At 43.9% G+C, this 15,322-nt stretch overlaps 2 protein-coding genes across 3 annotated transcripts; one reads left to right on the top strand and one right to left on the bottom strand.

Annotated features, from left to right (window-relative positions):
* Positions 1–143: 143 nt before the first annotated feature.
* nox1 (NADPH oxidase 1) lies at positions 144–5,995 on the top strand. The gene is made up of 13 exons (XM_076148974.1): positions 144–297; positions 459–554; positions 652–762; positions 899–983; positions 1,773–1,918; positions 2,016–2,209; positions 2,297–2,423; positions 2,736–2,828; positions 2,914–3,155; positions 3,704–3,866; positions 4,245–4,391; positions 4,493–4,617; positions 5,479–5,995. The coding sequence occupies exons 1-13, from the start codon at positions 253–255 to the stop codon at positions 5,603–5,605; spliced, it is 1,701 nt and encodes a 566-aa protein (XP_076005089.1). The 5' UTR covers positions 144–252; the 3' UTR covers positions 5,606–5,995.
* Positions 5,996–6,238: 243 nt separating this feature from the next.
* cstf2 (cleavage stimulation factor, 3' pre-RNA, subunit 2) lies at positions 6,239–15,296 on the bottom strand. Of its 2 annotated transcripts, XM_076148975.1 has the most exons (14): positions 15,194–15,296; positions 14,902–14,980; positions 14,501–14,670; positions 14,275–14,411; positions 13,331–13,450; positions 13,087–13,206; positions 12,771–12,900; positions 9,076–9,099; positions 8,571–8,670; positions 8,257–8,456; positions 7,570–7,694; positions 7,194–7,268; positions 6,635–6,794; positions 6,239–6,491 (listed from the first exon to the last, which is right to left on the bottom strand). In XM_076148975.1, the coding sequence occupies exons 1-13, from the start codon at positions 15,288–15,290 to the stop codon at positions 6,669–6,671; spliced, it is 1,503 nt and encodes a 500-aa protein (XP_076005090.1). In that variant the 5' UTR covers positions 15,291–15,296; the 3' UTR covers positions 6,239–6,491; positions 6,635–6,668. The 2 variants fall into 2 exon arrangements, with proteins under 2 accessions (XP_076005090.1, XP_076005091.1); XM_076148976.1 differs by lacking the exon at positions 9,076–9,099.
* Between the last annotated feature and the right edge of the window lie 26 nt (positions 15,297–15,322).

The following is a 15,322-nucleotide window of genomic DNA, read 5'->3' as shown; positions in this document are numbered from 1 at the left end:
GAGGTTTGGACTTTCCTGGTTGGTGTAAGAGTCATTTCCTCGTTCCGTCAGCCTTTATTTCCACAAAGTTGGAATGTTGATATTCAACTTTATGACGTTTCCACGCCATGAAAGCAGTGTGCGTAGGTGTCCGTGTCGAGGGTTACAGGTACACCTGGGGTGGGCGGAGTCAGGTGAGCGTATAAAGCTGCAGGTTGCGGTTGAAAATGCGGGGAAGCTGTTACTCGCTCTATTCACACCAACATCATCACAATGAGCAACCGGATCATCAACCATGGATTTACATCCTTTATCTTGGTAAGATCCTCATTCATAGTTACATTGGGGCAACGCTGTCTAAGAAATAAAGCGCTTCTTAACGTTTTCAGAGAAGAAATGTCATTAAAGATGAGCAATCTTTCCACAGCGTGATGTAAAAAGCTTTACTGATTGAACTCTGACACTAACTGTGTTCGCAGGTGGTCTGGATGGGAATCAACATCTTTCTATTCGTCTGGTTCTACTTTTTCTATGACTTGGGGGAGCAGTTTTACTACACACGCCATCTTCTGGGGGTAAGCTTTAACGACATGATTATCAGTTGTAATAGGAGTGTATAACAGGGAGGTCGATTGTGATGAAATGAACTTATTAAATGTGTTTGTATTGCAGTCTGCTTTGGCTTGGGCCCGAGCTCCTGCAGCAGTCCTCAACTTCAACTGCCTGCTGATCCTCCTGCCAGTGTGCAGGAACCTGCTGTCTCTGATCCGAGGCTCCTTCATGGTAAGATGCTGTGGCAGGTGTAAACAATACACACAATACACACCTTTATGTTGTTCAGTTTAGGTAGATTTCGTTTGAAGTCATTGGACAGGTTGATCGTTCGCTTGTTTTGAATTTTACACTTTGGTTCTTTCAGTGTTGTGGTCGAACGGTGAGGAAACAACTGGACAAGAATATAAGTTTCCACAAGTTGGTGGCCTACATGATCGGACTGATGACAGGTTAGTTTGTGTGTGTGTGTGTGTGTGTGTGTGTGTGTGTGTGAACTAATTTGAACATTAAGAGTCTGCCAACTAGTACTAACTAGTAATGTTGACTTGCATGTTTAAACCCAGGCAGACACATATGAGTCATGTGTCACACCCTAACAAATGAAACAAAGTTATCAGCATAGTTTGCACATACGGCACACACAGGTGTCTCCACGCTACACAGAAGCACTTTAATTAACTGAAGTGGGTGGGAACACACCTGTCGGTATAAAGCTATTAAAAACTGAAAGAGCCATTGTGCAATTTGTAATAACATGTTCCAGTACTTTGTTTATCACAGATTGTTCTTTTAAACAATAGGTAACCTTGTCTGGCCTAATTGCAGTTGCGGTTATGGTGAGACTGATAAATGACAAAAATCTGAAAAATGTTGACCAAAATCAAAGCCCTCCATACCAGACAACAAACACACACACACACACACGCACGCACACACGCGCGCGTCAAACTAAAAGGTCATGGTTAGGTTTTGGTGAGGGGTGACAGAGGCCAAAAGATCCCAAACTCAATATTGACCCAGGGTGTGTTCCGTCCCTGCAAGAGCAGTGAGAGCAAACACTTTAAATCCAGCAGATGTTTTCTACAAAGGGAGAGTTTTTGTTTTCCTAACGGGGCTACAAGCTGACAATGTGTTCCTCAACTCTGAGTCAAACAGGGGCCAAGAGAAATGTGTTGAAGTCCAACTCAAAGTGTGTGCATCGATTTACTTGTCTCGTCTTCTGTCTGTGTGTTTTGCAGCCGTTCACATGATTGCTCATTTGCTCAACGTGGAGTGGTACAACAACAGCAGACGGGGAAATTATGATGGACTCAGCACAGCACTGTCCAACCTGGCCGACACAACCAACACCACCTACCTGAACCCAATACGCACCTTAGCCATCGTAAGGCATCAACTTGTTTCTAGACTCTTTCATGTCATGTCTTCCTTTTTGGTGATTGAGCTATCATGCTTCCACTCTCTTTGTTGTCTTGATGCAGAGCGCACAGCAGACGCCGACCTACTTTGTCTTCACCACCATCGCTGGTCTCACCGGCATCATCATCACGCTGGCCCTCATTATCATCATCACCTCCTCCATGGAAGTGATCCGCCGCAGCTACTTTGAGGTCTTCTGGTACACGCATCATCTCTTCATCATCTTCTACGCCGGTCTGGTTTTCCACGGAGCTGGGTAATTAAAAAAAAATAAAGGAGCAAGACTCAGGCCTCATTTTGTTGCAGATGGAGTATTGGTCCTCATTTCTTCTTCTTGTCTCAGGCGCATCGTGCGGAGTCAACAGACAACAGTTCCGCCCCACAACACTACCTTGTGTAAAGACCGATTTGAAGAGTGGGGCCGGATTCCTGAGTGTCCCATCCCTCAGTTTGCAGGAGGGTTTCCACAGGTTTGTCTTTTCAAATGGAAAAACTAGAAAATCCAGTGGTCTGTTGTGGCCTCTTAACTGATCTCAGAGTGAAGACAGGAATGCAAAGCACATGTTCTAAACCCACAACATGACATACTTGTTACTGTACTTGTTGTTGTAACTGTACTTTCACCCTGCAGTGGTTTCAGTGGTTCACGCTTTGTTTTTTATCTAATGTCTTTTCAATATAAAAGCACTTAAAAGTACTACTGTGTATCAAATTTGCTACATAAATAAAATTCCTCTCCTCTATAAAAGCCACAAAACTGTATCTTCCACCTCCCTTTTCAGACATGGATGTGGGTGATTGGTCCAATGATTCTGTACATTTGTGAACGTCTGCTTCGTTTCATTCGTTACACACAAACTGTCACATACAGAAAGGTAAGTCTGCATAAGGATTTTCCAGATTGGTCAGATTCAGGTGTGGCTGCAATGACAGGTCCCAATGTTCACGCTTCCCTTTCAGATCGTGATTCGGCCATCCAAGGTGCTGGAGCTGCAGTTGGTAAAGGATGGTTTCAAAATGGACGTGGGCCAGTACGTCTTCCTCAACTGCCCGGCCATTTCCCAGCTGGAGTGGCACCCGTTCACCATGACTTCCGCCCCCGAAGAGGACTTCTTCAGCATCCACATCCGCTCAGCCGGGGACTGGACAGATAAACTCATCGGCATGTTGGAGCATCTACCAGAGGGGGCGCAGGGACCCAAGTGAGTGCTTCTTCCACTGCCATCCGATCCATGTTTCACAAGCCCACATGATGCTGTGACATCGTTTCTTCTCTTAATAGCTTTGCTTTCTATATTCACCAATAAGAACTCTCCCATCGCTGTCATCTTCCATCAGTCTTTGCACAAAAGGATGATACATATTTACAACAGCTCGTATTGCTTTTAAATTGGCAGTGTCATTCACAATCATTGCAGTGGTTTTGATCTGACATATGCTGGTTTGCGTGATGCCAATTCTTACTACTGTTTCAGGGTTTTGACATCCTTGTTTCCTTGTCAAAGGGCTAAGCCAAGTTTCTGTTGCATTACAAAAGGCCCCCACAAATCAATTACAATGGCTTCTGAGTCACACACATAAACAATACGGGAAGTCAGACCTATTTCCGCTGCATCATTTCATTTAAATTTCATGGGATTTCTTCATCTTCAACTTTTTGTCACTCCACTTTCAGGCTATATTTGAACTCCAGCTGGAGAATGTCAGCGTCCTGCCTCAATAACAGTGATTGTGGACTCTTTTCTTCTAGGATGGGTGTGGACGGCCCCTTTGGCACAGCCAGCGAGGACGTATTTGATTATGAGGTCGCCATGCTGGTTGGCGCTGGCATCGGTGTCACCCCCTTCGCCTCCATCCTCAAGTCCATCTGGTACAAATTCAAAGACTCCGACCCAAAACTGCACACCAGAAAGGTAACAACTGAAAGCTGTTAGGTTCTGATTCAGGAAATAAGATTTAAGGAATTATCTGGCCAACTTTCCTGAGAAAAATCTAATCATCCATTCAATCTGGAAGATGGGCCAGCATGCAAAACATCAGCACCCATCTAAACGATTGTGTAAACCAGCTTTGTGCAAGCGGCCCTGACTGACTCACCTTGCTCCTTTTGTCATTTATCTACATACCCGTGTCACTTGTGGTGACTGGAATTGCTGCACTGATTGTTGCGAAATGGAGTCTGTCATTATTTTAAAAAACTGAAAGGCCGCAGTGTATTATCACAGCCAGCATGGAATGTCGTTATGCAAGGACTATTGTTTGAAATGCCTTTCTCTTCTTCCTGGTTCCAGATCTATTTCTACTGGTTGTGCCGAGAAACACACGCCTTCGAATGGTTTGCTGACCTCCTGCAGGTGCTTGAGAAAGAGATGGAGGAGAGAGGCATGGGGAACTTTCTCACTTACAAACTCTATCTGACCGGCTGGGATCAGAGCCATGTGTGTAAACCCGTCTATAGTCTATCTTCATCTCATTTAAATTTAAATCCCAAGTGTACTTTCAGAGTCAGTAATGTGTGTGTTTTTTTGTGTCTTTCCAGGCTACTCATGCCATGGTTCATTTTGATAAGGAAACAGATGTGGTTACTGGTCTCAAACAGAAAACTCAGTATGGCAGGCCCAACTGGGACAAGGAGTTTGAAGAAGTCCGCAAGGAGAACCCGACGTAAGTTTAAGACCTGCAGACGTGGCTGAAAGCATTTAGCCTTTACAATATAAACAAAACAAACACTATTTTCTCTCAAATAAGTTGGAACTGATGAGCGTAATTGGCATCCACTATTTCTTATTCCATATTCAATAGAAATCCCACTTTGCTTTTGACTTTCAATGCATCATATTATCTTCAATAATAAAACGGATAAATATGACATGGACAAAATTATTGATACCTCTAAGTGTGATTAATCATTGGATTGTGGTGATATTTCAAGCAGACAGCAATCTCTCATTAGCTTCAAACGTGTCTTCTATCTTAAAATCAGTAATTTAGCCTATTTAAAAGGGTGACACGATCTTCCTGTGCTGTTCAGTGTGATTGAGGAAGAAATAATTGTCAATCATGTTCAAGTTAAGAGCCAAACTGTTCCTGTAAGCACCGTTGCTTATATTATCAGGAGAGTTTAGGTTTTATTTAAATAGGCTGAATGTCTGATAACATTGAAGACACTCGTGATACTACTGAAAGAAAGTCTGCATGAAATATCATAATTGAAATACTTGTCACATCTAAGGGGTATCAATAATTTTGGCCAATTCATTTGATACCCTCACTTGATTGAAGATACAAACATCCAATGCAAAGTCTCACTTCTATTAAATATAGAGACAAGAATGGTGGAGACATGGGAAATTGCTTAACCAATCTTAAGCTCATTTCAGAGAAGTGTGTGTTGTTTTGTTTGTATTTCAAAAGGTACCTTGTATGTTTGTTCCTCCATGTTGCCTCTCAATTAACCACTGCAGATTGAATAAAATAATTTCTCGCAGAAAACATCTTAAAATATTTGTTTCCAAAACCCCTTAGGTCTGTGGTGGGGACGTTCCTGTGCGGCCCACAAGTCTTAGCAAAGGTCTTGGAGAAGAAATGTGCTAAATACTCGGATGTGGATCCTCGGAAGACCAAGTTTTACTTCAACAAGGAGAACTTCTGAGCATGTGCAAGAAAATGAGTTCCACATTGTGTTTTTAAAAGACATTAATTGGTTGGAGACAAACCTGTCATCGTGGATGAGTAGAGGACAGTTGATGCTGTTTAGATGGGTGTCATCAATTCCTGACACACTGCAGACCTACACTGCCTCACTCAATTAACAGCTACAAGTTTCCTCTTTCTGACTTTTACAGTTTTAATATTCCATATAAACCTATGTATGCTTTATGACAAACGAAGAGAGAATTATACAAAGACTGAAGGTTTTGAAGGTTACTGAAACATCCATGGGTTTACTCTCCATTTTGTAAATAGTTTGACATACGTGTGTATACAGATGTGAATGAAAATAATTGTTACACAAATATAAAAATAAATGTATATTTGCCAATGGGTGTGAACTCATTTATTGCGTTTACAGTAAGGATGTTAAGGAAATTAGTTTCTTGTAAATCAGCGAGCAATCAAATTTCCTGTTTCCTTATACACAAGACAAGGAAATCAGAATAAAGGATGTGAAGGCTTGGATGTAATGTGATACTCGTTAGTTTATGAGTCATGACAGCAAAGGTCATTTCACCTGCTTGACTGGTGAACAACTTCAGGTTCAATTTGAATGAAAGAAATTAAGTGTCAGGAAGTCAGTCTGATTTTTATTTTATTGACAAAACATTCCAGAGACTTTGCAGAGCCATAACATGAAAACAAGACATAGGATGGAAGCTGGTCTTTATGTGTTAAGCACTCAAGACAACATTTGAATGGAGATTTCAATTACAAGCTTCACCTCATCCATACAGAAAACAAGACAATAACAAAAACACTATAAAAACCAATGAGACATCTTCAGCCTGAGGGTGTTTGGGCTGTGGGTGGAGTCGTCAACGCTGAAATCAAAATGTGAAAGAACAAGGAATGTGTCAGCGCCACAGTATTCATTAGCTCAGTGATGGTGGAAACATTCTTTGATTAGCAAAAGGTTTCCCTGTAGCGACATTCTTGGACAGAAAGAGTGTTGACCTCTGCCTACCTGAAACCTTTGGGGGATTTTGGTCTGTGAGATCTCATGGTGCCCCCCCTGCCGTCTTCTGAATCTGCTCTTTGAGGATGAGGATGCTCTGCCGCTGCTCCGGGGGCAGCATAGCGATCTGTTCTGGGGTGAGCTGCAGGACTTGCATGATCAGGGCAGCCTGCGGAAGACAAAGGGTGTTCAACAGGCGAAGCGCTATCACGAGGTGTGCCTTCTAGATGTTGCAAGGATCAATAGCAGTAGCTTCTTTCAAAGCTTTTGTTCTGTTCAACAGGTTTCGCTTGAGCCAAACAATGGCTGTTGGGGTGACACAAGTCTTTCACTCCCCAGAGCTTTCTCAGAATGACCTTGCTACATTCCCTTTGTTCTAGAGGGCTACTGTGGTGGATCATATCAGATTGTAGAGCTGCACATAGAAACTGTTGAGCAATCCTGAATCTATTCTTAGTTGAGGTGCAACAATTAACTCAAGTGTTCACATTCATCAAGTACCCAACTCTGAATCTCTACAGATGAACCTGCAGACCTATCAGTTCAGGAGTGATAAAGTGACACCCACCTTCTCCTGGTCCTGTGTGGAAACCTGACTCTGCCCTGGACTGAAGCCCCCTCCCGATGGAGGAACACCAGGACCCTGAAAGACAAACACACGGTTAAGACTTCCTTGTTTGGTATGGAAGTACCGATTGCACAATAGGAACAGAGAGCACAGATTCTTCCCGATTGTGTTTTTTTTTTTTTGCATCTTTATCCTGGAAGTCAGTGACAAAGAGAATTCAAAGTAAACAAGTACTGAATCACTATTTGTGTGTGTAGTACTCTTGTTTAGATTAACATATTAATAAAATAAATGGAAATGATGAGAGCCAGAGTCAGGGAGACGACACGTAGAGGTACTGGGGTAGAAAAAAAGCCACGTCGGGCGCAGCAGTTACCGGTCTTGCAGCTGGAGGAACGTTAGGCCCCATGTTGTGAGGTACTGGGCCCTGCATCCCTCCTGCCATGGGCACCCTCTGGCCTGAAACAGGTCCACGAGCATCCATCGCCCTTGGGTCTCGGCCTGCAGACACAAACCAAAACAGGACTGAATGCTTGTACCTTGGTGAACATGAGGAGGATTGTGTCCTGTGTATCTAGTAACGTGTACACAATGTACAAGAAGCTGAAAGTGACATGAACGTTTCATTCTTACACATTGCAACATAAAACTTCTCGAGTCTTGTTGTGTCATGGCTGACGGGGGGGAAAAGTTATGGCGAATCGATACAAGGAAACAGACGTGTTCCCATCCAGTGAGAACAGTAACAGAGCTTCAGGTGTGATGTGTTGTAATGGCACATTCATCTGTGCTCCTTTTCTCACATATCCTTCCCACACAGAGAGAGGACAATAGACTATTGTATGGTCTACTGGCATTTGTCCCGTGAGTCAGCAGGCGTTGACACAACCTCCAACATTTACCTGTACAAGCGTAACAACTTATAAATAACTAATCAAAGGTCAACGGTAATCGAGCAATCTTCTATCACATAACATCAGAAAAACTAAGTGAATTGGTGTTATTGTTGACTACAAATATCCAGAAATGAACTTCATATTCACATTCTGAAGAGTCTTGGTACCTCTGCTTTCCATTGGGGGTCCCCGTGGCTCCATCATTGGAGGCCCTCTGGGGTCACCGATCATGTTTCGTGGTTCACCCATGGGTGGCCCTCTCATGTCGTGAGGAGGCACTCTCATATCAGGCGGAGGTCCACTTCCCATCTGACCCATGTGTACAGGTGGGCCCTGGTGGGGTGGCGGCGCCCCCATGTAGCCACGACTAGATGGAGAAAGACGGGGACAGATTTACACTCGCAGCAAGTCATCGGTCTGAATCAACTATTGTACAAACTCTTGTGTTGTTAAGGCTTTGTACTATAGGTGAGCTACCCACTTGGGATCGATGACCTCTCCTGTGACAGACAGCAGCGTTCCTCCTCTGGGATCATTGGGGCCGTCTCCCAGGAGTCCTCTGTGGGGGATCCCGCCCGGCCCTGAGGGGAGTCCATCAGGTATTTTTACCACAAATACACATCGGGTTTCCCCATGCCAGCTAATCTATTACCCACAAACGGTTAAGTTTGGATGAGAATTTCCAGGTAAGAACAGGAGAGCATGATGGCCAAAACCACAAACAACTTAAAAAAAAAAAGGGGGAAGAGATCTCAGAAAAGCCAGAGTTCAGGGAGATAAAAGCACACAACCAAATGTAGAGCGACCACAGCAAAGTACCACAGCCCAGTGGCAGCACCCAGGGAGAGAGAGGCAAAGTGATGCAAAGACCTCAGTACTGCACACATCCAGAATGTGCTCAAGTACACATAAACTGGTCTGGACACAGAAATGGACCCAAACTTAAAATTTTCTAAATGCCTCAAAAGCTGCAAATATGTGCCTACTTGTGTCCTGCATCTCTGGAACATCTAAATGAGAGACGTGCAGGGGGAAGAGATCAAAAACAAGAGGGTGGGTCAGTGTTAGCTCGCCAGTTCAATCAAGTGCATCTAAATATAAATTAAATACAGACAGAAAGAACTTAATCTGGAAAACAATCAGGGAAAAGAAAAGCAGAAACCCTGGGCGAGATCAGTCAGACACGGCCGGGTGTGCAGTAAAATGCCCTCGTCTGTCTCTGCATGACTGACACACATTCCTCTCCTCTAACCTCCCATTATGCATCTGATGATGAAACTCTGAGCCAAAATCCTTGATAAAGGAAGAGCAACAAGCTGAACATCACTCACTCCACTCTTCTGTGTGCGTGTTGTGAATTGGTGAATATGAAAACACACAAACTCCTCTTTCAATTGTACCAAAGCCGAATGCAAAATGGTTCTCTTGTTCCCAGTGTGTGTAGCATGTAATACCTGTGTATCTGGCTTGGCAGGGCGTCTTTGTTTTGGCCTGTTCTTTGGCATGTTGCATGGTAGTGTACCAAATGCCGCTATGGCAACGTGTATCTGTATTTTAGTTTAGTACAAACCCATGTCTAAATGTTACTCCCTGTCTAGTCACTGGTCCTGAGGTAGATCAGAACAGGAGTATGCTTTAACTCATGTAAATGTATTAAATTCACAGATGCAACCTCACTTATGCCTTTATCTTCTCTTTATCTTTATTTCTCCAACTTTTCACTCCGCATGACATAAACATCAGATTACAAACTACACAATAGCCCTGTGTTACATCTCAAAGTACGCCGTCCCAATCTGTGAGCCCCTATCTGGAAATCCAACTCAAAACCTTCTATACCTCCTACATGACCGTTACTGTCTGACTCCTCCAGTTTCAGGGCCCTATTTGTTCAATAAGACCTATAAATAGACTCCTTTCCCTTTGCCGTCAACGAGAACGACAGCTGTCAACACAAGTCTGACATGAGCTGCTCTGTAGCGGCTCTAATGGGCTGGCATTACCTCTGACAACTCACAGACAATGGTGTACTTCAGGATCCTCGTACAACGTTACCGTCCCCGCTACGTGTGCAGACGACACGGTTATAATTGGGTCGGAGGTTCAGGTAAACATGCCAGGAGACCCCTCAATGTTAAATCTGCACAATTGCCATTATTTTGCTTCTCTCCCCTGTGGTTTCCATTTTGAGAAATGCCAGACCATCAAAATCTGCCGGTCTTTGTTTCTTTGTCGGGCTTCTTGGGTTGGAACGGAGTGTCATCATGTGAATGTGACACGTGTGTTACATACATGAAGGCTTAGGTGAAGGTGTGAATATTCATACTTACAACTTTGTGACATCAAAACTATTGCAATGCCACTAAATAATAAGATACAGACTAAACAAGGTGGGATTTGGCTGTCTGCTAGTCGGTGGCTTGAATTTGCCTTAAAGCCTATAGACTAGAGCCACAAACGTCAGAAGAAAACCTTAAGACAGGAAATGCAAATAAGGCTTAGAGAAACAAAGAAATAAGGTTTTTAAATGTCCCATTTCACTAAGTAACTAATGGAGTACACAACAGACAGGGAAGTTCTGACAAAAGGACTGAGGGAAGGAATGAAACTTAAAAACACTCCAAAGTACAATGGTAGTGTGAGGAAAAATTAACTCAAACAGGTATACACCTATTAATTGCAGAAATGCGACATGCTCCCACGTGCCACGGCGGGGTTTACATGCCGGCTGTGTCGTCACGTGTTGACAGTAGCTGCGTTGATCACAGTGGCAACAGCAGAAAGGGTTGGCGGGAGATAACGTTTAAGATGTGTGTAGCTAATCTTACACAAACACAACTTTTATACACTGACACAAACACCTGAGTCTGTAGCACACCCAGTGATGCGTTCACAGACCCTGATGAATGTCTGCACTCCTTACTACTGTGTATCTCTATTTCCTCTGATGACACGTGTGTTGCTTTCCTAAAGAAATAAGTCTTTCTTTTTGTGTTATTAGTGTTGCACAGCAATGTCCCTGGGGCTGAATAAGGTTTTATATCTTGTCTTATTAAAACCGCAGGTTGAATTAATTTAAAAACCCAACTTGTATCACATCAGCTATAAAAACTGAATGCAAAAAACGGGCGTCACACTTGAGCCACACACACCAGTGCTCAGCGTCTGGCACCGTGCCCGGCCCTGTATCTGTTCACAGGGTTATCTCAATCCTCCCACCCTCATGACACAGCATGTCCTGCTGCACTTCTGTTTGTTTTCATAATGATGAACTTAAGATCTGAATGTGTAACGGCAAAACGGTTATTTGATTACGGCAGACACGGTGTTCAGCACGTTCTAAAAGCGCTGTGGCTAAAATCCCACAAGTGTGGAGTGAGGACAGCGACCTATGAGTGCTATGACCCCGGGTGGAGAACTGAGGGAGTACTTTGATACCTTGGGGCCGCTCGATAGCGGCCTGGCCAGACGATCCTGTGGGAGAATGCTGAAGATTTCCTGAGCCAGCATTAAAGTGAGAAGAACAGGAGACACACGACTCAGAGAGCAAAGCAGCAGCATTCTGAAACGTGCTCGGCAGATCTTAACTCATGCACACACAAAACCTTCAATCAAACCTAAGTAAATGTGCCTTAATGTCACGTGTGAAAAGGTTGATATGAACATCACCTGTGTATTACTGAACACACACACACACACACACACACACACACACACACACACACACACACACACACACTAACAGTCACAAGGCAGTGCACTAACTACATGGCTATGTGGTGACACCTAGTGATCTCAGTAAGCTACGACACATGCGGGCGTTCAGAAACGTGCATCGAATGAAGTGGAGGCCATGACAAAAACAAAACGCTTGTAAAGAAATGGTTTCCGAAAAACAAATACCACAAAATGCACATCTTGTTTCCCCAAATCGAGGCTCATTGATCAGATTAGAACCTGTTCCTTACACTATTTAACTGGGAAGTCATAAACAGCAGCAAATCTCCTGCTGACCACCGTTGTTGCCAGGTGTCTCAATTAAAGACTAAGTATCTTAATGTAATATTCAAAGATATAGAGAATAATTCCAATGTAAGGGAACAGAGCTGGATGTTTACTAATCAACTCAATGTAAGATGGTGTAACATCTAACAAATGTGCTTGTTTTTAAAGGCCATTCCAAAGCTTGTGTGTAGGTAAAATTAACACTTTCTGTTATAATACCTCTACGTGATGCATTTAATGACGAATCGGCTATAATTACAGTGAAATGAGCAAATATGCACTATTAAGATCTGATTGTATAACAGCTTGGCTGATGATGGCCATAGTTTTAAAAAAGGACTTTGAGCAGGAGATTTTGTTTAAATCCACAAAAAATGTCAATGGGCTCAATGGGCGTCCGTGTGTGTTTTGACAAATCTGACGGAAAATAGTGAAGACTGGGTGAACGGTGCTGATGAAGGCGAGCTCATACGTAAGTCAATCGCACATTTACAGTAAATGCACAGAAAACACAATGTACATGAGGGTGAGGAACTGATGCAATGAAAGGGTTAAATCTCGCATATAAACTTTCAGCGACCTAAATAATAAATGTGTGGAATGTTGCAACGATGCCATCGAAGCTATTCGTGGTCGGTGATGCAAGTGTAAGTATAGAGCGTTGCTCCGTCGTTACCTGGGGGCCCGGCTGGTCCAGGTCCAGGTCCCGGTCCAGGTCCCGGTCCCGGTCCGGGCATGGGTCCGGGGACAACGCCCATGTTAGGCGGCTGCATCATTTGAGGGGCTCCGTTGACATGCATTCCTGGCTGATTACACACCAAAACAAACACAAACTTAATATCTACGGTTACTTGAGTAGAGGCAAGCACACGTTTGAGTGTTTTTGTTGGTAAAATACAACTTAAAACCTTTGATTCCTTTGTATGCCAAGTATGCCTTATATACTGTACAGTCTACAAGTTTGAGAGAGGCAAAGACTGTATTCCGCTTACCACAGGCTGCGGCTGAGCGACTGGCATGCTGGGCTGTGCAGCAGGTGGATTGACGGGCGGCGCGCCACCTTGCCCGCCTGGAATCAGAGGCTGGGCTGCAGCCTGCCGGTGGAGCATTTTCTGTGTAAACGATAAAGATGAGGCACAAAAAGATCAACGTCAAAGTACTTGTAACTGGCGGCGCCAACCCGTATGGGCGCACCGGGCGAAGCGCAAGCTTGAGTGCCGTCCCGGCTCCTCTCACCAAAGCTATCTCGGGGTCGACAATCCGCATGACCACTTGGGCCTGCAGCAGAGCGTAGGCCAGCTGGGGGTTCTGCAGCAGCATGTTCCTGGCCTCCTGCGGACTGTTCTGCACACACAGCTGAGGACAGAAATCACATCAGATCTCGTTAACCTGTACGCACACAATACAACATTGTGAACTCGTTCTTCATACGCTGAAGCTCTTTATGAGATACGATATGAGAAAAGATGAGCAAATCCAAAACAGCGGCCGTGTGTGAGTTGATGCGAGGCTGGTGATGGCAGGTTTCTGCTGACACCGTGTAAGAGAGGTGTTGATTGCCACTCTATGCCAATCTGTGAGGCTGTAGTTGTTTGTAGTGCTATGTATAGACAAAAAGAGATCTACACATTACAAAGAGATGTTTCAGGTTTGGGGCATTTCATTTCTGACAGTAACCTTACTTTCCTCTGCATACTCATGATTCAAACTTCAAATTCAGATGTCAGGAGTCTCACTGCGATGAACTGTTCAGCATGTGGAGCTTTTACTGGCTCTGACTGGCTTTGACATAATAAAATATTACCCTGTCAGGAATCTGTCTGCGGTGTGGTCAGTGCTATTTTGAGTAATGAAGCAGACAACGAGCTGTGCAAAGACAATTTTTTTCTGGCAAAGCTGAGATGACAGATAGAGCCAGTGTAGCCCTGACTTTGTTATTGAGGGATGAAGAGCACCTTTAGGATGGATGTGAGCCATTGTGATCATTAACCAGATTTTGGCTTTGCAAAGTTTGAGAGAAAGTGCAAATAATAAATCTTCTTGTCTTAAGAGTGGTAGAAGATGCCAGGCTATTGTTTTGTTTTGGATGAAGTTTGTTATACAAAGGCCTGTACTACAAACAAAAACTTAGTCCCACTAGCAACAGGGACCAAAACATCTTCAAAACAGATGATACATACCTTCATCTGTTTCATAAGTTCAAACATCTGCTCTGGTGGCAGGCTGGCCACCGCTCTGCTGATGGACTCTGGAGCCTCCTCTGGCATGACGTTATCTCCATAGGGGGACTCAATAATGGGAGCTCCTGTTCCCAAGCCTGTGTCACACAAAGATAACATGCAGCTACAGTTTTTCCTGATGGCACTTAATCCAATGCAACAGCTTAGCGAGTTGACAGATGCTTACTTTTGAGCTCTTCCTTGTTCTTCTCGCTGGCAGCATTGTCAACACGGAGAGCCCGACCACTGAACTCTCTCCCATTCAAGTTCCGCATGGCACTGAGAGCTGTCTCCTGATCTTGATATTCACAAAAGCCATATCCCTTTGGCTTTCCTGTTTCTCTGTCATACACTAACCTGCAAACCAAAACACAAAAATGAGCCATGTCTCAAGTCTTTTTCAAAGAGTTTTGAATTGTGTTCGTTATTTACTTGGAGCAAGTGTTCAAGCCATAAAATCAGTTAAAAGCACATTGTACTATCACATATCATTTGATATTTACCATCTTTTTAACTTTATTCATATATTCTCATAAAGCTATAAGTGAAACATTCCCGGTCTTTCCTTCATAACCCTCGTTTACTCACCTGAAGCTCACAACGAGTCCAACTTCTGAGAAGATGTCTTTCAGCTGCTCTTCGGTGGCTTCGTATGGAATGTTGCCCACTACAAACAGCAGATACAAGCAACACAACAGAGAAACACACAGAGACAAACACTTATCAGCTCTTTTCGTCAGGTTGCCTCGTTGCCAAGCTAATAACAACACTAGCGGGCTACGTGTTAGCGACACTTCGCAACTGTTTATTTGTCGACTAACCACCACCGAAAGAATAATTTCCCCTCTATTAACCGAGTTATTAATGTCAGCCAACTCACCAAAAACGGAGCGTAAAGAACGGTCCACTGCTGGGTCTCTGCTGGCAGCGGCGGCAGCAGCCGCGGCAGCAACTGCAGCAGCGGTAACATTCGCCATTTTGGGGACAGAAATGAAGGTGACACACGGAA

This window comes from Genypterus blacodes, unplaced genomic scaffold (genome assembly GCF_046128005.1).
Source record: "Genypterus blacodes isolate CSIRO-AG114 ecotype Tasmania unplaced genomic scaffold, CSIRO-AGI_Gbla_v1 ptg000044l_1, whole genome shotgun sequence".
Classification (NCBI taxonomy): domain Eukaryota; kingdom Metazoa; phylum Chordata; class Actinopteri; order Ophidiiformes; family Ophidiidae; genus Genypterus; species Genypterus blacodes.
This window is presented reverse-complemented; position numbering and strand designations above follow the sequence as displayed.